Consider the following 26,238-nt stretch of genomic DNA (forward strand, 5'->3'; position numbering starts at 1 on the left):
AGTTGTTTATTTCTTTATTTGAAAGGCAGAGCACCAGAAAGAGAAGAGAGAGAGAGAGAGAGAGAGAGAGAGAGAGAGAGAGAATATTTCAGCTGCTGGTTCACTCCTCAAATGCCCATACTAGCTGGGACTGGGTCAGGCCAAAGCCAGGAGTCAAGGACTCCATCCAAATCTCCCATGTGGGTGGCAGGGACTCAAGCACTTAAGCCATCATCCACTGTCTTCCCAGGCACATTAGCAGGAAACTAGATAGAAAGTGGAACAGCTGGGACTCAAACTGGCACTGTGATATGGGTGCCAGGTTAACCTGTTGTGTCAAAGATACCAGTGAATTAAAAGCTCCATGATGAGCACCCTGGGGTGGGCTGCAGCACTGGGACACAGCCAGGGTGGGAAGTGGATGTGAATACCAGAAGGTGGGAGAACAGAATAGCCCCTTGGGGACCTAATCTGTAGCTGAAGGTCCTGGCTTCTGTGGCGGGAAGTTTGCATTGCTCTGTTTTACGCATTTTTAACTTCATTCCATACAAGGCCCCCTTTGACTTTGACTTCTGATTTTAACCCTGATTCTCACATCCTACCCACACTCTAATGAGCATGGTAAGTCCCTGAAGATGCACTGGTTTTGTCTTGATATGTAGCTTTGTTTTATGTGTGTATATATGCTATAAGTTATATAAATGGTGCTATGCTATAAATACTGTTTTTCTCTTTTTCTGGTCTACATTATGACTTAAGATTTGCCCTGTGGGGCAGATGTTATGGCACAGCAGGTTAAGCCACTGCTTGGGGTTCCTGCGTTCCATATCAGAGTGCCGGTTCAAATCCCAGCTACACTGCTTCTGATCCAGCTCCCCGCTAATGTGCCTAGGAACAACTGACGGTGTCTCAAGTGTCTGAGTTCCTGCCACCCAACAGGGAGACCCAGATGGAGTCACTGGCCCCTGGCTTCAGCCTAACCCAGCCCTGGTTCTTGCTGCCATCTGAGGATTGAAACAACACAACAAATGGAAGATCACTCTGTGTGTTCCTTTGCCTTTAAAATTTAAATAAATTTGTTTTATTAAGAGTTGCTCTAAGAACATGTAGCTGGTTGCTTCCCACAACGGCATAGACACCATAATGTGTATCCACCACATCTTGGTCCTCCTTTCCCGATCTTTCCTGGTCCCGGAGCCAGATATCTGGCCTGCCTCCAGTTTCCAACCCCACAATTAGGTATTGGCAACAAAGTGAATCTAAGAGTCCACCTGGTAGCAGAACACCCTCCTTCTGCCTGCAATTACTTCTCAGCCTTTGCCTCTACTTCTTCCCTTTCTTGGGTGGAGGTCAACCCACCAGAATGCACTCTTAGAGATGAGAAAATTCAATGTCTAACTTTGTGTAGAGTAACCTCCCATTTGGCTAGTCCAACAAGATTTTGAGAGGCAGAGATACACTTTTTTTTTTAATTACATTGAAGAAAGTAGTGGGGTATATAGTAGTGCTGTGGTGTAGCGGGTTAAGCTGCCACCTGCAGCGCCAACATCCCATATGGGCGCCAGTTCAAGTCCTGGCTGCTCTACTCCCAATCCAGCTCTCTGCATGGCCTGGGAAAGCAATAGAAAATGGCCCAGGTCCTTGGGTCCCTGCACCTGTGTGGGAGACCTGGAAGAAGCTCCTGGCTCCTCGCTTCTGATAGGCATATCTCTGGCTGTTGTGGCCATCTGGGGAGTGAACCAGTGGATGGAAGACCTCTCTCTCTGCTCTCTGCCTCTGCCTCTGCCTCTCTGTAACTATGCCTTTCAAATAAATAATAAATCTTTTAAAAAAATAGTAGTACAGGAGCTGGTATTGTGGCATGGGCTTGTTAAGCCAATGCTTGTGACACCAGCATCCTGTATCGGGAGTGCCAGTTTGAGCACCAGATGCTCCACTTCTGATCCAGCTTCCTGCTGATGCACCTGGAAAGGCAGCAGGTGGTGGCTCGAGTACTTGGGCCCCTGCCACCCATGTGGGAGATCCAGCTAGAGTTCCAGTTTCCTGGCTTTGGCCTAGCCCAGCCCCAGCTATTGCAGCCATTTGGGGAGTGAACCAGTGGATGCAAGAGCTCTCTCTCCCTATCTCCTCCTCTCTCTGTTGCTCTGCCTTTTAAATAAATTATTTTTTTTAAAAAAAGTAGTATGATGATGATTCCCAAGTCTGGTTTTGCCCAAAGAGAATGAACATGAAAAAAAAAAAACTAAAAATAAAATGATATTTAATGTATTTCAATTTGAAAATAAATACATATTTTGAATAGGAAAGGGAAAGACAAAGGAGAAGTTGGCAGAATCAAGTAACTGCAAACCATGGAGATGCTTCCAGAGTGAGAAATCACTTACCAAGAGTAAATAACATACTCCAGAAGCTTAGCTCACAGAACTCTGAAACATGAAAGGCAAAAATGAAAAAGGAACAAAGTTTAGGTGATCAGGAAAGCCAAAATGTCTACACTGCTCCAGTACCAAGTGCCATGCTGACTCAAAGAAAGCAAGCCATACCATGTGGAATCAGTTTTTATTTCTGAATTATACAGAGAGGCTATATTGATATATTGTGTTGTTACATATTTTGTATTATTAATCCACACTATTTGAGAGGAATTCATTTATTTAACAAAACAAAATCTAATACTTTATTCTGAGCAATCCAATACATGGTAGAAAAACTTTAAATATATAAAAGATTAATTTGTGCACATCTAAATGCTTCTAAGGGAGCAAACTATGGAGGCATCATAAGAAGAGAGTTGCAACAAAGTTCCGTAACTGAATACCCAGAATTATATCTAGCAAAAAAGGCTAGGAGTAGGGACTGCCTCATATCTCAGAGTATGTCTTGTAGGGTTACCCCATAAGACTTATATGGCTTCAACAGGAACTTCAGGGTCTTCTTCCAAACCCAGCTAGTGTCATCAAATAAACTGTCCCACTCCTTGACAGTATCTTTTGTGTAGATTTTTGTTTCTTCTCTTAATCAAGGAGTGACCCAAAGAACAGTTACCACTTTCAGAAAACAATGCTTTTGTCCCCCATTAGTCCCCTTGGTTCCCTTAACTACAAATTTATAGAAAAAGTGCAAAGCGGTTTCCAGAAGTCAGAACCAAAGCAAGAATGTTGCAAATGCAAGAGCTAGAGAGCTGAATATGGGAACGTTTACATCTGTCTACCTACCTGTTTAGGAATTATGTTTTCAGCATTTGTCTAAGAGTCTATTTACTTGAGTTGAATTTACACGATAGCTTTTCTCTAGCACGTGCAATTAAATTAATTTGTATTTTTAAGATAATAAAATGTCTACGTATCAGAATGGTGGTTATGCAGCCTATAGAATAGTTCAAACAAAATTATTGATTGGGAAAGATGTTCATAATTTCTGTGTAAGGAGACTGAGCTTCCAACACAACCCCTCATAGCCTTCCATAACCAGGCTGGACAGGGCCAAACAAAATGTGAATGGTAAGATTGTTGCCACGTTTGGCTGGCTCTAGCAAGAGCCTTTTATCAACAGCTCTTGTATTCTTAGATTGGCACCAACACTACTCTCTGAGACAGGCACAATGTGGGCTTCCAAAAGCAGAGGTGGGCAGGGGGAGAAGGTGGCCTGTAAGGTTTTCCTATAGGACAAGCCAGATGTTTAGAGGAAAGAGATCCAAAATAACACAAAGTTCAACAGGCTACCAAGCTGAAAGGAACCAAGAGAGGGAAAATCAAAGCTATGGGGGACAGATAGCTGATGCACCTGTATTGCAAGGCCATGTGTGGAAGGTGGATGGGAGGTGAGTGAAATGAGGTCAGTGAAACTCAGTCACCTGTACAAAGATGTCTACTTCAAAATGCTTCAGGTCAATTACAGCGCAGGGCTCAAGGTGTTGGAAATAGCACACTCCCCAGTGAAGTTGCTACCATAAGGCTATGTTTTGTGTTTATTTCTTCTCATTTGTTTAATAGGTAATATAGGTTGTTTAGTGGGTCATAGGTGACACTGGGGGGTAAGAATGGGTCCCACAGTAATGTGAAGACCTCAGCAACACCTACATGTGACTAAAGAGAAGCTTGGGTCTTGCAAGTCCAACCTGAGCCACACTTTGTGGCTGGAGTAACTTCATCTTTTTCAGTAGGCCAGGCCTTTTATCTCACTGTCTTTTGGTGTCAGAATTTCATTTTGATGAAAATTAGTTCATGTGTCCATTCTGTTAGAGATAGTATCCAAATGCAACAGGGGGATGCTGGAGGAAAGGATGTATTTGTTAGATCAGAGGCTGGTAAGCTCTTGCTGTGAAGATAGTAAATATTGGAGGCTCTGTGGGCCAGATGGTCTGCGGCAGCTGCTCAGCTCTGCCACTGTAGTGTGAAACTAGCTGTGCAGGGAGCAAAACCATATTTCTGTAACTGTGTTTCAGTAACACTTTATTTATGGGTACTTAAATTTGAATAATTCTCATGTAGTGCTACAGTTTTTTTTTTTCCCCAATCAAAAATGTGAAAACCATTCTTACCTATAGGCCCTACAAAAACAGTGATATACTAGCATAGAGACCCACATGAAACCATGCTGTGCTTTAAAGCATATCACTTTTCATAATTCAGGCAGGAGAGAAATTTGGATATGTAAGTTTTGAGTGGCTTACCTTACACTTAAGTCCCTGATGCTTAAACTACAACATCTTGAACTAGTTTATGGCCTAAAATACAGACAGCTATCAGAAACACAATATTAATCCAACATGAAGGTATCCTACATTCATCAGAAAGTGACAGTTTCCTAAAAGATCAATTTACATAAGATATGATGCCCAATTAGGAAGATTTCCCTATGTGAAGGTAAAGACTATTCATGTGCGTGAGAACCAAGTGTGCACTTGGTGGATGACTGTTTTACACCTGTGTCTGAGTTATGGCTCCCCTGGCAAGCTTGGGATTTTAAAGGTGGAATTACTTGGGGCCAGCTTTCTTGGGGAGAGTTGAGCCCTGTGTTCTTTAAACCAAGAATGATCACCAAAGAGAATCCAGCTAATCTATGGAAAGAAATCTACTCACACCTAATAGTGGATTAAAGTTATCTTAGAAGTGAACACCAGTGTAAGGGACCAGATACGACTGCACCAAGGGTTAACAAAACATTGAAATGGAACGTACTACTTTCTTGCTAAGGTTCAACTAAAATCTTTGAGGCACATAATTGGCAAAATAGGAAAATACACACAATTTCATAAACTATGTTTATCCCCTTCCTGTTTTCCCCCTTAGAAATTTAGAACGGCACTAGGTAGTGCAAAGTGGAAAAAAGTAACATCAGCTCTGTCTCTCCCAGGTAGACAGGTTTCAACAGAAGCACGAAGCACAAAAGCATCCTCTTCATCCAGCCATGGCCAGCTACGACCTCTCTTTGAGCTTCAGGTCAATACTGTAAAGGAAGGAAGGGAAACATGACACATTTAGGATTGGTTTGGGTGACACGTGTTTGCTTTTTTCCTTAAGAACCTTACTGAAGATAAACCATGCATTTTTTAAATACTACATAATCCTCCCCTAGTTGCCAAACTTTTCTCTAAAATTTGGATTCTGTTTGTTTTCCCAAAATTGTTTCTGGAAGCATTTTACACCTTTTCAAAATCATCCAATGAAGAAAAGATCTTGTGCAGGCTCGTTCCTAAAGTTGATTAAGAAGAGAAATCTTATGCATTATGGAAACAAGGGATCTGTCCACTTTTAGTAAATGATCTTGTGTGTGTGTGTGTGTGTGTGTGAAGCAAATATTCTGCCCGAAATAATGAGGCAGTGAATAATAAAATAACATCAGCAAGAATTCCCCAATATTTTGTAGGACCCAAAGGATTTGATTGAAAGGGACTATTCTACATTAATGAATTGGGTCTTTATAACTAAAGAATTTTTAAGAATTCCAGGGATTTCCCAAACGTAAGAGTACTTTGAAAAGTCTGTGGAAAATGGAATTAAATGTTAGCCTGGGGCTGGTATTGTGGTGCAACAGGTTAAGCTGTGGCTTGGGACACTTGCATCTCAGAATGCCTGAGTCTGAGCCTCACCTCTACTCTATATTCCATCTTTTTCCCAATGAACGTCCTAGGAGGCAGTAGGTAATGGCTCAAATACTTGGGTCGTTGCCATGTGGGAGACCCAGATAGAGTTCCTGGCTCCTGGATTCAGTCTGGCAGCTGGCTGCTGCAGCCATTTGAAGAGTGAGCCAAAGGTTGGAAAATCTCTCTCTTTCAAATAAATATAAGTAAATGAACTTCTTTTAAAAAGAGAGAGATAAGCTTATTTTGGTGCAAAAAATTTGAAATCTGTGTATAGTTTTTCCATAATACCATTTTCCTGTTACTGAATACAGAACAACTTCCTAGCACAACTACCCAAGAGGCAGAGACCTAAAAGGCAGGGAACCACCAGAGGAGGAATTTCAGTTATGAAAAGAGAAACAATTGCTTTGAAAAAGGCAATTTAGGAAGTATCTGCATTTACTTATCTCTGCTCTCCTGAGAGGTCAGTCTGTGATGAAAACATTATTGTGCTTTACTTGTGGAATTTGAAACAGTTGAGTCTTTTCATTTAGTAGCTTTGCAAACAGAAAGGTTGCTAACATTGACTGGCTGCCCACCTAGTTGACAGCAGCAAGGGATTTTTCCTTTGGTAAATCCTCAGCAAGTCCATCTCAGTGGTGGGGTCTTGGCCAAGTCACCTGCCTTCTCAGTTTCCCTTTTTGTAAAACGGAACCATCATGTCTCTCTCACAGCATGCTAGGGATTCAGTTGTAAAGAATGAGCGTATTGTAATGACAGTAGTAGTAGTAGTAGTAGTTGAGTGTGTTTTTGGAATTGGAAAATCATTCCTTTGTTTAATTACTCAGGCATAATCTCATTTTCTCTGTGGATTTCAGAGCTTGGCCATTCTGAATGCCACATGGAGCCACTCAGGCCATAATGAATGAAAATCTGTTTTTTAGGCCTTCAAGGATCTGACTTGCTTTCTTACCTGTGGAGTTTTACTTTGGAGGTGGCTTCTTTTTTACCACTGTGACTCCTGGGTCCTCTTTCCCAAACATCTTTTGTCTTGTTTTCACTTCTGAAAAGTACTTCCCAGCTGTAGTTATGCCCAGAAGTCTGGATTAACTTTGATTTGGTGATTGGAACTCTACTCTTTGATTCTCACATCTTTGGCTGAATTTCTCTCAAAGACCAAGAGTTTATTTGCTAAACCAAACTTTGAAGGATATTCTCCAAAAAGTGTGAATGTGGGTCAGAATATTTGTATTCCTCTCATGAGGCTTAAACTGTGTGGTCACTTTGCTCCACCATTGCAGCCCCTGAGGAAAGTGAACCAACACTGACAGCAGGATGCTCACCTCCAAATACTATTTTTCATACTTTTTTTGGGTCAGTCTTTTAGGATTTAATTCATCTCTTTAGTTTTTGGTAACCCGCAGAAGGAAGACTGAAACCTATTGACCCAGTTCTCATGGAGTTAATGAAACTACTGACAATGCTATTGATTTAAGTCTCCCAAAATAGAGCCATCCCTGATAATGTGATTTTTTTTTAATGTAAGTGAAAATATGAAAAAGTTGTGCTACAGGGTTTAGGATTTGAGTAGGTAAATAAAATCCAAACCTAAAAGTGAAGGAGAGAAGCCACTAGGGCCACTTTTTAACATAGGATCCTTTTTGGAAAAAAAAATACTCCTTTTAATGAGTATTGAATAGAAAAGCATTGTTCCTCATTTGGGGGCAGCTGGGCTTGGTTTTCTAGAACCAACTTGAAAGTGAAGCAGCAGTCTTCCCATGGTTTTCCTACCAGCCCTCTGGACTTCTCATGTGAGGTTCGTTACAAAGTGTGTGACATTGCAGTTTAAATAGTGGAAACACTTGGGTATCCCGTAGGAAGCAGGATCCCTCCCTTCTCTCTCTGCAGCCGTGAGACCATGACAGGATCCACTCATACTCATTTTATTCTCGGTCTGATCAGGCCCCTTGAAGGTGAATCTTTGCCTGTGTTAGGTTTACCCACTCACCACCAGCTCCTGAAGGTGTAAAGTGCTTCCATCAGAGCTCTTCACGGCTCTCGAGGGCCTGGAGTGGCTAGAGGCCTGTGGGAGCTAACAGAAATCCCCGCTTCCAATACAAAAGGAAGCCAGACAGCCAGGGCCAGAGTCAGTGATTCTCGCCACTCTGGCCCCCATCCCAGATCTTGTCCTGGGTGCTGTGGCCGTGGGGTGGGGCAAGGGAAAGGAGAGGGAAGCCCGGACAAGAAGGTGCTCTTTTAAGCAGTGGGGAGGAACCGTAACACTTTGCACCCTCCTTGCCTCCCACACACCCCACACTGGCGTTAACCCAAACGCGAAGCAATGCTTTGCCCTCTCCTCAACCCAGACAGCCCTCTAAATGAATGAGGAACACAACAGTTAAAGCAGGCCCAGGAGTGGGTAAGCCCGAAGATGTAGCAGCCATGGGTAGACCAGTGAGTGAATGGGCTCTCAAGCCATCCATCCACACAGTGTGTGAACTCCGTATCCTTAGCTGCTCCAGGGGGTGCTGCTTGGGGAAGGGAGGGAAAACTGTGCTGTATTTGCAGAGTCAGGTTTGCCTGAGGTGTTTTGGCTGTGCAGAATTTCTTGTAGCAACTTCATGTAGCGGTTGTTTGCATCTCAAAGAGGTGGGACCAGAGTGTCCTTGAGAGAAATTACTACGTCATTTAAAAGGTCCCTTTACAGCCTGTGCTTTGTACACTTTTCAGTTGGAACTTCCTCTTTGGAGTTTTCTGCCTAGGTTTCCTTTACAGTGTAAGGTCACCATGGCAACCGCAGATAGTGCCCTGTAATTTTTCCAGTATCTCTTAGGATCCCCAGGAAAAGGATGGAGATCAAAAGAGAACAAAAAGGTGACAAAAGAAATCCACTTAACTGATTTTTGCCTCTCCTTCCTGATTCCTGGGCATACAGATAATGTTAAACTCCCCACAACTCAAATCAAATTAGAAGTTCCTAGCTGGATGGTCTGGTTGTCTCAGAGAGTGTTGGTGACCACAGTTTTTCCCTGCAACTGACTTGGCCATGAACTATACTCTTCGGTGAGTGATATACCCTAATTATATCAGAGATGGCACAACCATTCCAGCATTGAGTCTACTTACTGCTCTGTGGTATAAAAACCGTTGTCTGCACAGGTGTTAGTGTAGAAGTGTAGCGGCTAAGACACTCAGGTCCCATATCCCAGTATCTGAGTTCAATGCCTGGCTTTGGCTCCTGACTCCAGGTTCCTGCTAATGCAGACCCGAGGGTCTACCATACTTGTTGACTGACGTAATTGAATTCCTGCTACCCATGTGAGATCTCAGTTGAGTTACCGGAATCTGGCTTTGGCCCTTTGGGGAGAGGCTCAGCAGATGGGAGCTCTCACGTCTCTCTCCCTCTCTCTGCCTCTCAAATAAATAATAGTAATAATTGGCTCCAGGATGGTACAGCCAAGTTTTGAATCCCAGTGCCAGGCCATGTGTTACTTAAATATTTAAATACTATAAAATGTTGGTCTTTTCAGAGAATCTCCCTGTGCCTCTCTTTCCTCATCTGTAAAGCATAGTTCATGAGCTTATTCTTTGGATTAAAACCAGACACTGTGAGTTAAGCTTTTTACAGACTCTGGAATGTGATAAGGACTCACTAGTTGTCAAATTCCCATTTCTCACAAGGTAGGAATCCTCCAACCCCGTCATTCCTGAAGTCTCATCCGTACTCCACTGTCTCCTGGAATTTGCAGACAGGACATTTTCTCCCCTCATCACCAAGAATTAAGTTCAAATGGAAGTTCCAACTTTCACTAATTAAAATGGATGATGTAATTCAGAAAGCAGCGCTGCATTTCTCTCACCCACATGTTCTTACATCTGGCACAAATATTCATTTTCCACTTGTTTTGGGATTGGAAAAACTGAATGCTATGTAAAGATCTGGGTTGTCCTGAGTGGTGATGATGTTAAGATGGCAAATTTGTATTTAAGTTTCTAATTTCTAGAGCACATGAAAGCTGAACATCTAAACAGAGTTTACCCAATCCTCAATGAATCTTTCTCTTTCAGAGCCCAGCCATACAACACTACAAGTAAAACCACATAGCAGTTATGGATGGTGAAGTCTTACTCCTTCTCCATAGAAGACATTTCTGGATCATTGTAAAGGCAGCTAGTTCTGAGTGCAAGAAAAAAATAGGAAGCAGTCATCATTTTCTCCATTATTAACAACTTTGTTAGCACAAATATTGGGGGCATTTGGAGCTGTTTAACATGCTCCCATTTCCAATACAGGACAAATCTACACCTGAACAGAAGATGATGGAACTCAGCTGTGATTCTTATAGCACATGTTTCAAATATAGTAATTATCCATGGTTTAGAAACAAAAAAGGAAGATTAAAAGCTCCAGAAACCTCTGGTAGTCTCCTCTGTCCTTGTCATTTTTTTCCTGACTTTTCAAGTTATCTTACTCAGAGAATATGAAGTTGCAAATTATATGTGTACCCCAAATAATCAGATACTCTACACAAAAGAAAAAAATCTCTCTTCAGCAGCCTAGTTTTCTTTACGCATGAACACAGTTAACTTTTAATTTTCACAAGAATGAAGATTTTCCTAGACACTACAAGGAAAAAAAATGCCAGTGTCAGTCTTCCATCTTGTGGTAACAGGAAAATCAAAGGACTCTTGGCAGTCTCTATAGCAGAGCTGTGTTCAGGTAGAACCCATGAATCCATCACAGAACTAAACCATCTATGTCTAGGAAGAAAAATGTAACCATACAAAATAATGAATAAAAGGTTTTTGATGGTGTTTGTATAAGATGAGGTTTTCATCTAAGCTGAGGTATTTCTGATATTCTGTATTGGTGTGATTCCTCTTTTTAGAAAATTTCACACTTTTTTATTAATTCCTGATTAATAATATATCTCAACTCTTTTTTTTTTGCCTAGTAAATATTCTATTATTGGCAAGTAAATACTATTTAAAGGGATTCTATGGATCTTTTTAAATGTCAAAGTTCCTTTTGTAGTGTGAATGATTTAGCAAGCTGATGTACCTGTTTGTACATAGGTAGTTTGTTGAAAATGGCAGAAGTCTTTCATCCCAGGCAGGACAGCACCACCCCCACCTCACTCCTCACCATTCTTCCTGGTGGGTGGGTACTTTTATGGGGAATATTTGGCAACTCGAGTGAACAGGATAGTCAAAGAAGTGTTGACTGTGTGCTAGGAAAACCTAGCAAAGTTGGAATGGGACCAAGCAAGGGCAATCTTCCAAACCCAGCTTTTCTGCCTTTTAATATTGAGTAATCCCTCCAAAGAAAACAGCAATGTGCAAGCCACTGAATAGCATCCCTCCAAAGGCAGTACATGGATTCGTCTCCATTTTCAAAATAAGAATGGTTCTATGTACACTTTTTACCCTTGAAAGTATTTTCTTTCCTGCATAAATCTAAGATTTTAAAGAAATAATAAGTTAGGCTGTGCAAATCACCTCCTAAAGGTCCATCAGAGGTGAGGTGCCAAGTGAGTGGGTGTGTGTGTATCTGAGCGGAAGGGGAAAATCAAGCAAAACAATAGGATAGACAGGTTTGCTCCCTGACAAAATATGCAAGGGCCTTCAAAAATTAATGGGAAAATGGAATTAAAATTTTGGTGCAAAAATTTTTTGAAATCCAAGCATAGTTTCCTCATGCATCTTACATGAACTTTTTTTTTTTTTTTAATAAGAGTCTCTTTTAAAAAAGATTTATTTACTTATTTGAAAGACAGAGTTAGAGAGGGGGCGGGAGAAAGAGAGAGATATCTTCTATCCATTGGTTGGTTCACTCCCCAAGTGGCTGCAACTGGCCAAAGCCAGGAGCCTGGAACTCCATCTAAGTCTCCTATGGGGTTGGCAAGGGCCCAAGTACATAGGGCATTTTCCACTGCTTTCCCAGGCACACTAGCAGGGAGCTGGATCAGGTATTAGAACCGGGGCTCGGCAGGCACCGCAGCTCACTAGGCTAATCCTCCGCCTGCGGTGCCGGCACTCCGGGTTCTAGTCCCAGTTGGGTGCCGGTTCTGTCCCAGTTGCTCCTCTTCCAGTCCAGCTCTCTGCTGTGGCCCGGGAGTGCAGTGGAGGATGGCCCAAGTGCTTGGGCCCTGCACCCGCATGGGAGACCAGGAGGAAGCACCTGGCTCCTGGCTTTGGCTGCAGTGCACTGGCCACCGTAGCAGCCATTTGGGGGATGAACCAACAGAAAAAGGAAGACCTTTCTCTCTGTCTCTCTCACTAACTCTGCCTGTAAAAAAACAAAACCAGGGCTCATATGGGATGCTGGCATTGCAGGTGGTATATTAACCCACTCTGCCACAACACCAGACCCTAACATGAACTTTCTGAAGATCCTTTAAATACATGGGTTTCAAAAAATTTTTTGCACCAAAATAAATTTATCTATTATTTCCACCTTCCAAGAACTTTTTGAACTCTCCTCATGTATTTGACTTTGGTTAGATCCAGCCTAAAGCTTTGTAATTAAGTGGAAATTTAGGGCTCATCTGTGAAGAGAAAGAACCTGGGGAATATTTAGCCTCTAGCCACAGGTTTGCAGTAAGTACATTTTCTGAGTCAGAAATCATCCTTTAGTCTGTCCTAACACTCAGGGGCCACTACAGTGGCTGAGAGGTAGTTGAGAAGATTTAGTGGGCATGCCACAGTGGTGGGATTCTGGGGCATTCCTATCATCTGTGAGGTCAAGAGAGCAGAATTCTCTCTCCATCCATGCTTCCAAATGCACAGATATATTTTAATTCCTTAGATATGTGATGTCACCATCAAAAGAAACAAGCATTCTTCAGACAAATAGTTTACACGCTGAATTCAAAGCAAGATGGTATACTCCTAAGATCAATCTATTTCTTTTTATTTAGCCCTTTACTTGAAAGCAGAAGTTTTCAAAGCACAGACCTGAGATGGGTATCAGAGCTTCACAAGGAATTTGTTAGAAAGGCAGATTTTTCAGTCCCACCCCAGATCTACTGAAATAGAGTCTTTGGGGCGAAGTGCAGGATAACAAGTGGTGCACAGTAAAGTGTGAGAACTGCCGCTCCACAGTAATGAACGTGTACCTGCAGAATGAGTTATTTTACAGAGAGCCACTCAGTTTCTACTGTATGCTGGGCATGAGCAGCATGGGTCCTTTAGAAAGAAAACCAAGACTTCCCAGGGGCAAGGGAAGAAAACAAAATGATGAATGGGAGAGAAAAAAATCTAAACTTACACAACTAAACCAAAAAACAACTATTTCACTACCATAGTTAAGTGGGAAGTGTATAAATATTAAAGGAAAGAAATCGATTGAAGGAGGCAAGATTTCATGGTAGTCATGGTAGGACAATTTGGACAAAAAAAACAAATAGGATATCATGATTTCATGATGGGTTTGGCTGTAAAATTATTGATGTCCTCTCCCTTCGCCTTTTATCTTGAAAATAACTGTTTAATTCCATTAGTATGTTATCATCCTAGAAAAGTAAATCTGAAAGAGAAACTCACTGAGGTTTCTCTCTTTGGGGAAATTTCATGGCACAAGTCAATTTGAAAATAGATAAAATGTTAACAGGATACACTACACTCATACTTAGTTCTTTGATCCCTAGTCTTTTCCTTACTTACACAACTGCTTATTTATAACAAATGAGGTAGACACTATGAAGGTACAATTAGAATTTAAAAATTACATAATATTGAGTTCTCTTTTTGTAAATGAATGATAGTTATCTTGAAATGAAATTATAGGACAGGGATATTAAGGCAATTAACTACAATAATGCTAAGTTTTCAAAGCAAAAACTTTCCCTTTCATTTTAAACACAAAATATCCACATTAGGAGCATAGAATTGTGGGCTACTTGGGATAAAAAATGTCTAAATGGATTGTTTTAATGAGAAACTGGCATTTACAAATATGCAGAAGTACTTCGTTATTTAGTCAGATTTGTAGGATTTCTGCTTTTGCAGTATCTATTAAAATGAGAGTTGGCAATAAAAATTTACAGCCTAAGCAACATTTGAAATGGGGTAGGAGTCAATGTACTTAATCCAGCAAACCTTCCAAGTAGTATTTGCCTACATTTTACATATGGTGTCAGAAAATTTCTTTGTAACTTGGAAAGACGTAAAGGCAATGATTGGCTACTCATTGAGAGCAGTGCTGGGCTGACTTCCTAATGGCTGGACTATTTTACAACTCGGTAGGGGCATAGTCCTAAACAATTTCTGCCCAGTAGAAAGGATATCCCCAATGTTACATTTTATTGTGCTCTTGGGCAACAATCAGTTTTGTACCTAATTCAACCATCTTAACCAAACATTCTTTTATAGATTGGCTATTTAATAGTCCCTCCTTACCCATGATTTTGCCTTCCATGGTTTCAGTGACTTGCAGCCAACAACCATGTTCCAAAAATATGAAATGGAAAATTGCATAAATAAATAATTCAAAGGTTTTAAATAACTTTTATTGTAGTGTATTATTGTAATTGTTCTATTTTATTATTAGATATTATTAATTTCATAGTGCTAAATTTATAAATTAAATGTTATTATGGTATGAATGTATAGGGAAAATTGTATTTATAAGGTTTGCTTCTAGCTGTGGTTTCAGGCATCTCAGGAACATACTGGAACATATCTTGCATAGGTCAGAGGGAATACTATAGATTTCTAGCTTCTCAAATGCTCTCTGAACTAGGTCCTCCATTTAATAATTAGTTGAGTAAAATTATTGGTATTCATTTTATACTTGCCTTTTTGAAAAGTCATACAATAGTGAACAATGACTCTCTTTCCTAGTCATCAAAATAGTTCAGGGGCTATTAGTTAAGTGATATTTCCAAGTCACTAAATAAATGTTGTTTTTTAAATCCTGAAAAGACATTAAACTGATTCTATAAAAATCTCCATAAATGTTGACTTGCTATCCTTTCACCCTGTTGATGTAAATTAGTGAGGATCTGTGGTTTTGGTGTAGGTAATGATCACCTGATATTACATTCAATATGGCAATACCTGTAATATGTTTAAACTGTGATGCATGTACATTAAAAAAATTAAACAGTGAAAAAAGCATTCCCTAAGATAACCAAGATTATGAGGGGAAATGGAGCAAGATTAACAAAGATGGCATCAATTGTGGGCTACTTTACAAATCTGTAGGAGCAGATATTAACCTGTAGATTTTTGTCCAGCAAAATTTTCAAGAAATTTTTAGAAAGGAATATTATTATCAAGATGCAAGAATAAGACACCAGGCATGCAGATTCTCTCAATTCATTCCTGAATGCAAGCCAACGTCACGCCAGCTGCTAAATGAAAACCAGGTCTTACTTAGCTGCTTCTGATGCTTCCCTCAGTTCTTCATCCAGTCTGCATGAGCAAAAATTATCGGTGTAGAAAAGAAACAAAAAAGAAGCAAGCAGAGCATGAGAGTCACTCAGCAAAGCAGAGCCAAACAAGTGCTGGGATACGCTTTTAAAAACCGTCCTCTGGAGCACCAAGACTCACTCAAATATGGCGTCATGTCCTCCCATTCAGTGTTCATGTACATTTACTTTGCAAATTCCTTTGTAAAGCTAGGTATACAAGTTGCAACATGCTGTCTGAATAAAGCTGAAAACATCCACATCCGTGTGTTGGGTGCAGTTAAAGTTAGCTTGCAGCCTGGGCCAGGTCAGAGTTGGATCTGGTTTAGTAGGTTCAGTTGCAAATCAGGTTGACCTCAACAGCTTTACACACAGGACAAAGACTAGAAAGGGCATACAAGGGACAGACACAAGAACCTCGGGCTATGGTAGCATGTTGAGGTCACCCCCGAGTAAATCACTGGTGGACACACACAGAGAGGCCAGCGTGAATGTAGACCAGATTTTACCTCACACTTCTCTTATACGATCTCTCTTCATCGTACCTTATGAGATAAAAGACGCACACCATAAAGAAAATGAGCAAACAGAAAGGGAAAAAACAACACATAAATGTTTTATACAATGATCAAAACTTAAAAGACCTATCCAAATAGTACATTGGCATTTGGGAGAAATCTAACTTTCATTTGATAATAATCAATAATTTATAAATATATACAGTCAATCCTCATTATTTGCACGTTCTGTATTTGCAAATTTGCCTGCCATGGTTTGCTCCTCAGATTTGGAGCATAAGAACTACAAGCCAGAATAAACCTCCTAACCTACCCAGTGTGTGGTATTGTGTTATTAACAATGGAAAGTGAACTAGACATTACCTACTCAGTAAAATATATTTATAACCACAAAACCTTTTTGGGTCACATGTGAACATGTGCAGGGTGGTGAAAATCTGAGTTGCTTTTCTCATTGTTGTGCTTTTTGTTGGTGATTCTGCTGCTTGGACTGTCCCTTAGCATAGTGTTGGAGTGCTATATGGTATTCCTAAGCACAAGAACACTGATGTGCCTTACAGAGAAACACTTATGTTAGATAAGTTTATTTTAGGGACAACTTATAGTGAAGTTGTCTGTGAGGTCAATGTTAATGAATGAACAATCTATACTAAGTAAGGTGCCCTCACACAGAAACACATATCAAACAAGGTGATGTACTGATCAGTTGATGAACATGTGACCACAGGCTTCCTCTAGAAATAACAGTTCAGTATTTGCTAATTAAGTGTTTGCAGCGACTTTATAAAAAAATAACTGCCACAAATAATGAGAATCAACTGAAATCAATGACTATAAATCTGATTCCAGGTTGGGCAAATTTTTCTTTTGTTGAAGCCCTTTGATGACAGGCTCCATCCCACCTGAATATGGTTTTGAGCTTGGCCAAGACCAGATACTTTGAATGTTAGTAATAAAAAGAAATTATGGCTTATATCAATTAGAAAATTACATGATGTGAAAATAAGATAATGCAAGCCAGTAATGGAAAGGGTGTCTGAAGAAACAGATTAGCAAGACAGAAGAAAACACACACACAGTGCTCAGTTTCTTCCTCCAGAAGAATATTTTCCAAATGGAATACTTTCTGCTGAAGTCAATTTTCCCAAACAGAACCCTTGAAAACTGACGTGTGTAGATGCATGAGAAGTGGCCTGGGCTTGTTTAAGTTCTCACTGAAACTTCCTGTATTATGGTGAGCCTCTCAAAACAATGACTATACTGCAGAACATTGTGGATTGCCAACTCTGTGTTGGCAGCTTCTGGACGCTTTGTGGATATTATTCTCATTCTGTCCTCCGGATCATTCTGTGAAGTGTGATTTACTTCCTCATTTTACAGATGCCGAAGCTGAGACTCAGAGGATTTGAATAGGTGGCGTGAAACCTCAGAGACATTGTGAGATGGTAGGGAAGACTCAAATCGAAGCTTCTGGAGCCCAAGCTTTTTCCACTCTGTTGCTTGTAACTGTTACACCATGGACGCATCACCATATTTATCAGGAAAGTGGCTGATGCTCACTTCTACTGGAACAGAGAATGGCCTCTCTCCTCTTACAGAAGGAGAGAGCATGTAAGAGGTAAGCGGCTAGTACTTTTTCAATTTCAAGAGTAGAAGTGGGGGCGGCTCTGTGGCGTAGTGGGTAAAGCCACCGCCTGCAGTGCCAGCATTCCATATGGGTGCCGGTTTGAGACCCGGCTGTTCCACTTCCAATCCAGCTCTCTGCTGTGGCCTGGGAAAGCAGTAGATGGCCCAAGTCCTCGGGCCCCTGCACCTGCATGGGAGGCCCAGAGGAAGCTCCTGGCTCCTGACTTCGGATCAGTGCAACTCAGCTCTGGCAGCTGTGGCCAACTGGGGAGTGAACCAGCAGATGGAAGACCTCTGTCTCTCTCTGCCTCTCCTTCTCTCTCTGTGTAACTCTGACTTATAAATAAATAAATCTTTAAAAAAAAGACTTCTTAAAAAAAAAAGAAAAGAAAAAGAGTAGAAGTGGAGTTTGGAGACAGAGCGCACCATTTTGAGGCAGCAGGCCAGAGCTGTGAGGTGTGCCGGGGGTGGGAACTCTATGAAGCTATGAGCCTGTTAGGGTCATTAGCACAGTTAGGATCTTAAGAAGTCTCTGCTTGATTCAGTGGAACTCAATGGGCACTGTGTGTCCATTTAGTATCCTGTGTTCATGCCTCTTACTGGGATGCAGGAAAACCAAATGTTCCTGCTCTGGAGCCTTGAATTTAGATGCACACTTTGAGGGGGATAAAGAGCATGGCCATTTCAGTGCCAGATTGGCCTGGATCTGATTCCAGTTTCATCTCTTCCTGTTTTACAACCTGCACTTTGCAAAGTAACTTCTTACAAAGTTATCTTCCCTGCATCTGTAAAGTGGGGGTTTATTACGGAGGGCAAAATAAATGGCATAAATAGAGCATCGCTACGCCCAGTTCATCTCAGACACATTAAATACAAATCCTTTCCTTTGAGTTCCTGTGTCTTTCTTTAAAAAAAAAATTTTAAGTGAGGGAATTATTTTGTGGAATCCCAAATTGGGAGGTCCATTTTGCTGATCATCTTATGGAGGAAGACTGGCCACACTTGTCCGTTCTTTGAGGTGATGGCGAATTCATTTTAAATAATCATGTATAAAACTAGTGACTCTGACCCAGTGGAAGAGAAAACAACATACCAGTGTTCCTGTTGCAAAATCCCAGCTCTAAGTACTTGCTTAGTTGACATTGACTCTTATCTCTTATTTTTGCAGCATAATGCTGAGACTTCAGTATCTATGCTTTCCCCTTACAGGCTAGGGCCCAACCATCCCACCCACCACTGGGGAAACAACCACCTGATTTTGCATCTAAAGGAAATCATGGGGGAAAAAAAAAAAGGTTTAGAAAAAAACAAAGAAAGCATCCTATTTCTATCTTCCTGGGGTTATGCAGATGAATTACTTTACATAAGACAATAAAGAAATCCAAACTACCCTAGCACCTTACTGTGTCTGTGCCAAGTAGGAGACAGGATGCTAAATTTATGCCTTCTCCAAAGTGGACATATGATTCAAAGTAAAAATGAGTAATAACCAATAATTTATAGAAGGCTGTGTGAAAGAGGCTCTAAAAGAACAGATAGCTACAGCTTATAGGAAAAAATTACACATTTGTTGGAGAATAGTTAGTATTTCTCTTAAAAATAAGGTGTCATTTTCCCCACTATTCCAGAGGTGAGTTCTTCTCCATCCCCCTCTCCAAGCACGTACTGTTTCTCAACAAATCTTCAAAACCATCATACTTACTTGACGATGCTCTCTGGAATGTGGATGCAATCCATTGGTATCAGCCCGCTGAGTTCTGATAAGCTGCTAACATATTTAATTTTACTGCTAAATTTTGAACTAGGAAAAAAAAAGAAATCATTAGTTGTAATGTCACCATTGACTCTTGATAATCCTGATATACTTAATACCATGTCACAGCATTCTTACTAAGAAGAAAGGTTATCATTATTTGAGTTCTTACTGCTGCTATTGTTTTACTTATTTATTTTAAATTGACAAATAAAATTGTGTATATTTATCATGTACAACATGACATTTCAAAATATGTATGTATTATTGAGTGGCTAAGTTGAGATACTTAACATATGCATTACTTCCTATACTTGTTATTTCTGTAGCATCTAACCCAGTGCACAGCACAAATAACTTGCTTTTTAAAATGAATTCACCATATGTCTCTGCATATACCTTACTCTTTAGCAGCAAAAAGAACTATAATAAAGTTTAGTGATCTGTTTTTTTCAGGCCTAAAACTTGATAACAGTGAGGTAAAATTGATTCAAAAGGGGAATCTTTAAAGATTTTTCCAGGATGAAATTGTCAAATACAATGGTTATATACTTGACATTCATGTCCTTTAGAACTCAGCAGACAACTGAGTTCAGAGTCTGTGTTATCCTAGACTGGAGCCAGCTTGCTGCTAATTTTAAGTTTTAATCTCTTTAGCTGAGAATTGTTTCTATGGTTTTTAAATATTAAAAAAATCGAGAATATTTTGTGACATGTGAAACTATAAGAGATGCTATTTCAATGTTCATAAACAAAATTTCATGAGAATACATCACTTATTTATTTATATATTGTCTATGACTGCTTTTGTTCTACCATGGCAGAATTGTGTACTTGTGATTAAGATCATATGGTGAGTGAAGCCTAAAATATTTACTGTTTGATCCTTTACAGTTGATGTTTGCTGGTCCCTGCTTTAGATAATTTATATGACCTTGAGCCTCGGGGTTCCTTCCACATGAAGCAAACATTAACTATTATCTCCTTCAGTGGACTATCCTTTAGCATTAAATGAGATAATATATGTAAGCACCCAATCAATGCAAGTCACTATTATATGCCATTTACCAAAAACACTATTGTTGCAATGTCATATTAGTAATGTCATTGTTATTAGGTAAAAACTCCTTTCAACAGTGCTGAAGTATAATCAATATTCAATATTGTAACAAATATTACTATCAAGAAAAATCATATGTTTTATAATTATGAGCTGAACTATTAAACAAGTATCCATGAATCAGTAACAGTAGTGTTCTTTATGAAGATTTACTTTGTTTGAAAGTGGAGCAACACAGAGTCAGGGAGAGACAGAGAGGTCTTTCATTTGCTGGTTCACTCCCCAAGTAGTGGCAACAGCCAGGGCTGGGCCAGGATCCAGGAACTCCACCCATGTTTCCCATGTAGGTGTCAGGGGCACAAGTACTTGGGACATCATTCACTGCCTTCCCAGGTGCATTGGCAGGGAGCTGGATTGGAAGTGTAATAGCTGGCACATTCTCAGTGCAGGTGTCGCAATACCAGCCTCACCTGATATACCACAGTGCAGGTCCCTGATGTTTACCTTTTTACCCACTAAACTTCTTATACACTTAACAATGTACATCTATTATTTTCTGAATTTATTTTATTTATTTATAAGTCAGAATTACAGAGAAAGAGAGAGAGGGTGTGTTATCTTCCATCTGCTGGTTCACTCCCCAAATGGCCATGATGGCCAGGACTGGGCCAGGCTGAAGCCAGGAGCCAGGAGTTTCTTCCTGGTGTCCCATGTGGATACAGGGGCCCAAGCACCTGGCCGTCCTCTGCTGCTTTCCCAGGCACAGTAGAGGGAGCTGGATCAGAAGCAGAGCAGCTGGGACTTGAACAGGTGTCCATATGAGGTGCTGGCGCCTCAGACGGCGATCTAACCTGCTGCACCACAGCACTGCCCCCTGTACATCTATTCTTATTTTCTTTTTAAAGAATTTACTGCAGTTATTAAAATAAGTGGGGTTTTGCATACCTTAAATAGTTAATTTGTGAAACATTGTTTGAAGGGGAGAGTGAGAGAGTGAGAGAGAGAGAGAGAGGGAGATAGAGAGAGAAAGTTCCCATCTTCTGGTTTATGTGGGTGCCGGGGACCAAAGTAGCTGAGCCATGACCACTGCCTTCAGGGATCTGTATTGGCAGGAAGCTGGAGTTAGGAGCTGGAACCAGGTTCCCTGACATGGGGCATGAGCATCTTAACCCGTATCTGAACTGCTAGGCTAAATGCCTACCTCCACAATATTTTGAAAAGTAATTTAATCTAGTAAAGTAAGCAGCTAACCTCCGGCAGAGTAAAGCAGGCTCAATCCTGCTACTCAATATGCTAGATTTTTTTACATCTATGTTAAAAAAAAAAAAGGATTTTAATGTTCAATTTTTTATCTGAAAGCAATCAGAATTTTTATTAGGAATCCATTAAAAACTTTTTAAAAGAACTATTTACTTATTTATTTGAAAGGCAGAGACAGAGAGGAGAGAGAGAGACAGACAGACATAGAGAGATCTCCCATCTTCTGGTTCACTCCCCAAATGCTCACAACAACCAGGGCTGGGCCAGGCTGAAGCCAGGAGCCCAGAACTCAAACTGGGTCTATTATGGAGGTGGCAGGGACAAAAGTGTTTGAGTCACCTGCTGTCTCCCAGGGTGCACATTAGCAGGAGGCTGGAATTAGAAGCAGAGCTGGAACTCCAACCCAGGCACTCCAGCATGGAATACTAGGAGGTATCCTAATGGCTGTGCCAAACTCCCACCTCTTTAATAATTTCAGGGCAGGAAACTTTCAATGTAGGTAATCTGTATCTTTGATGGTTGGAACACTTTATTCTATTTTCAGTGTTTTCTAGGAAATACTGTCCCTTTCATTGAACTATCTCATCTTACTATAAGCTATAAATTAATTTTTTTCGCATCTCCTGAAGACGGATTATATAACACCTAACAAAATAACTGGTACATACATATTCACCAACTTGAAACCAAGGATCCTCAGGGCATCAACACACATCCCTCAAAATGACTGTTTTTCTAACTTTGGTGACTACAGTATATTTGTACAGAAGTTGGTTAATTTGTAATAATTAACACAAGAATGGTTCCTGTTTCTGTCCTTGAGTAATACTTATTTTCCATTGTCATGTTACCATACTTTTCTATTATCTATAAAATAACTCATTATTCTGAAAGTATTGAATAGTCCCTTTTCTCAAGTGACATAGAAATCTCAGCACTTCATCTTCCATATTTATAGCAGCAATTTAAAGGTCATGTTTTATACTGATTGGGAGGAAAAATTCAGCATGAAATGAATCTCTTAATTAGAGACTCTTGATGGATACAGTCCAAAATATCTTTCTAGGAAAGGCAGAGGCAAAAAAAAATTTTCCTGGATGTTACTGGTTCATGAATTCTTGTCTACAGAACAAGGAATACATGTTTTTAATACTACTAACACCACTTTTATTATGATGATAGCCATACCTTATAAATGGTCGTGTCACAGCAAGGATTGTTCTGATGAACCAAGATGGATGAACAATAATGAATGATTTCAAATTCTTCCGTAAGCTATTTGAAAAACAAAAACATTATATGTTACTCATAACCCACTTTCAATGGGAATTAAAGCAGAAAATAAATACCTACATAAGAATTATGTAATTGGGGGGCGTTGTAGGCAAGAGAAAGCCATAGAATGGTTATGATTAACAAAAAGAAAGCTCTTTGAGACATAATTGGAAATAATTTCAATCTTCATTCTCCCACAGGAATGAATATAAAATAGAGAGGTGGTACTCTTGCAGGACATGCATCTCTGTCACGGCATACTTTTGTTTAATGTTTTTCATTTTCATAAGCATTGCCTTTACTATTTTGAGAAGAATATCCTCTTAATAGCAACTCAGTTTATCTGATCTTGCTGAGCCTTGCTTTCTTCTCCTGTACAATGAAAATAGCAGGGGCCGGCATTGTGGCATAGCAGGTAAAACTGCTGCCTGCAATGCTGACATCCCATATGGGCACCGGTTTGAGTCCCAGCTGCTCTAGTTCTGATCCAGCTCCCTGTGAATGGCCTGGGAAAAGCAGCAGAAGGTGGGCCAAGTACTTGGCCTCCCATGTAGGCGACCTGGATGAAGCTCCTGGCTTCTGCTTGGCACAGGCTCTGGCTGTTGTGGCTATTTGGGGAGTGAACCAGCAGATGGAAGATACCTCTCTCTGTCTTTCCTTCTTTCTCTATAACTCTGCCTTCCAGATAAATAAGTAAAAATCATTTAAAAATAATGAAAATAGTAACAGTATATCATGTGGTTGTCTGGTCTTAGGCTTACTTAGCTCTTTAACAATTCTTGATGTTCAGGTATGGTTTTCAGCATTAGCAATGTTACTTTATAAATTTTGGACCATAAAATCTATCTTCATTAATGTAATGGGACATTCACATATTTTTGTGCAAGGAGATCCTCCTATGGGGATCCAACACATAGCACAGATATCATCAATTTATATGCTTATTAAGTGTTTTGTTTTAATAAAAGCAAAATTGATGGAAGTAAGTATACTGAGGAAGGGGCACACAAAGGCACAGTATGGGCTAGTAGGTGATTTGAATTGACAATGAACATTGAAATAAGAGCACAATAGTCTATCATATGATAATAGTTTCAGTGCACATGACAAACAAGACCACATGATACCATTAAAGAGACATGGGTAGTTTTATTGATTAGCTCAATTTGTACAACAGCAATTTGTGCCAACAGCACAAGCACAGTTTAAAACAGGCGTGGGTGAGCGAGTGTTTGGCATAGCAGTTATGATGCCACCTGGGATGCCTGTATCCCGCATCAAAATATCTGAGTTCAGGAACCTGCTCTGTCCCTGATTCCAGCGTCTAGCTGCTGTGTGTCCTGGAAGGCAGCAGGTGGTGGCTCAAACACTTGAGACCCTGACACCCACATGAGAAACCGGGATTGAGTGTCTGGCTATTGACTTTGACTTGGCCTAGCAGTGGCTTTTTTAGGTATTTGGGGAGTGAATCAGCATAGAGGAGTGCATTCCCCCCCCCCCCCTTTCTATTTCTATGTCTCTCTGCCTTCCAAACAAATAAAGTAAAAAAAATTTTAAAAATAGATTTGGACTGCTAGGTTTGAGATTACATTCAGCAAAAATATGGGCGACATTTGTTTTATTTCAACTTTGGGTCATCCAGTGATACTTTTTAAAATTAATATTTCTATAATTTCTTTTTCAAATATGCTTACCTCCTAAAATGTGATTGTATTTATGGTAGTCTAAAAGTGAATTACATATTGAGTAAGTCCAATAGTGATTAAATAAGGGAGCCCACATACCGTCTGTCAATCATCTGGTAGCATTTCTTCATCCAGCCCAGGCCTGGCATCTTCCGTCTTGGGGTTGCACCGTTTAAATACACAATCATATAGTCTTCTGCCACCATCAGTTCTAAGGTACTTATTACGTATCTGATCACAGGAAGGAAGAGGAGTGTTTTCAGTTCTCACATGAAACATTTTATCCTATTTACACTTTAATTACTTATCATCTAAATTATAGAGTCTATGACATTGAAGAATGGTTGTATCCATTAACTCTTTACCCTGAGGAAAAATGTAGTTACCCAAGATCATTTCTCTGAGAGTGAGTATTGTTCACTTACTTGTATGGTCACTGTTTTTTTTTTTTTTAATCAACTGCACTAGAAAAACATGTGGATTATAAACCTGACTTTCAGAAATGTTAACAATGTTATCAAAACTAAAGGGCAACTCAGACACACAAAGGCGGATATAAATGGAGTCAGGTTATCATCAGTTGACCAAACACATGTTATTGGGGAAGAAAATAACACTTCAACCAAAGGAAATGTTATAGGATTTTAAAATGCAGGTCAAACTCAATTCATTTTTGTTTTCAATCTGAGCAAAAGGACAAAAGAGCTCTTTGAAAGATTTTAGCCTCCTGAGCAATGTTCCCTGATAGAAATCTTAGTGACTTTTTATCAAAGGCTTAGAATATTCTACATCACCCATTCCCTTTAATTAAAGATGCTCTATCTGCCAGTACATGCCACAGATATTAACTCAAAGCACTTTGTCATAAATGTCACTCACAGGAAAAGATTTTCCATGACATAGTGGTAATCCGCCCGACTGCTGTCTGGCAGAAAACAGGCGGCAAACACAATGATGGCATTTAGACCGTCCCCATAGTATCCTGGGGACAGACAAAAAGACATTTGTAACCAGTTGAAAGCTCTTAACAAAACAATATCTAACCTAAAGGATAAATGTGAAGCCTTGATAAGTGAGTGTATGTGGATATAATACACATAGCTGAAGTGAGTATAATAGCAAGTAGTATTCCATAAGTAGACACATAATTACCACTTAGCGGTTAACATATATGTCATATAGGTTCTTAAATACAGAGAGTGAATATGCTTGCAAATATGGGCAATGTATACCCATATTATGGGAGATTATGAGTTGTACATATAATGTATTTAGGTTGAATTTTTTATTTAATTTTTTATTTATATAAGGTGAACATATTTCATGTATTTTATACACACAGATTTAAGAGCACATAATATGTATATAATGTGTACAATAATGTATATAATTGTGAATGTGTTGTATAAATATTCAATTTATCACAGAATAATCAGCAATACATTTTTTCTTAAAAGAGAGATAATTTATGTAATGCCTCTTTCTTCTAATGGCCAGAGAACAGCTTCGGCTTAACCCTCTTTGGCTCTTTGTAGTTTTAGACCCCAGTGAATTTGAAGGGAGAATGTAGGCATTGAACTGCAATTTAACTCAGACCCAGAATCT

The 26,238-nt window shown here is 39.9% G+C and overlaps 1 protein-coding gene across 3 annotated transcripts in view; it reads right to left on the reverse strand.

The window, feature by feature from the left end:
• Window positions 1-2,615: 2,615 nt before the first annotated feature.
• The window catches only part of PRUNE2 (prune homolog 2 with BCH domain), a 305,278-nt gene continuing 281,655 nt past the window's right edge, over window positions 2,616-26,238 (reverse strand). For 2 of the 3 annotated variants that reach the window (XM_062208438.1, XM_062208436.1), the window contains 6 exons: window positions 25,513-25,615; window positions 24,733-24,864; window positions 22,862-22,948; window positions 19,303-19,401; window positions 15,966-16,001; window positions 2,616-10,220 (listed from right to left, as the gene is read on the reverse strand). In XM_062208438.1, coding sequence (XP_062064422.1) covers window positions 10,169-10,220; window positions 15,966-16,001; window positions 19,303-19,401; window positions 22,862-22,948; window positions 24,733-24,864; window positions 25,513-25,615 — 509 coding nt within the window. In that variant the 3' untranslated portion in view covers window positions 2,616-10,168. The remainder of the gene's footprint in view (window positions 10,221-15,965; window positions 16,002-19,302; window positions 19,402-22,861; window positions 22,949-24,732; window positions 24,865-25,512; window positions 25,616-26,238) is intronic. The other variant, XM_062208437.1, reaches the window with a different exon arrangement.

The sequence above is a fragment of the Lepus europaeus genome, chromosome 12 (genome assembly GCF_033115175.1).
Source record: "Lepus europaeus isolate LE1 chromosome 12, mLepTim1.pri, whole genome shotgun sequence".
Classification (NCBI taxonomy): Eukaryota; Metazoa; Chordata; class Mammalia; order Lagomorpha; family Leporidae; genus Lepus; species Lepus europaeus.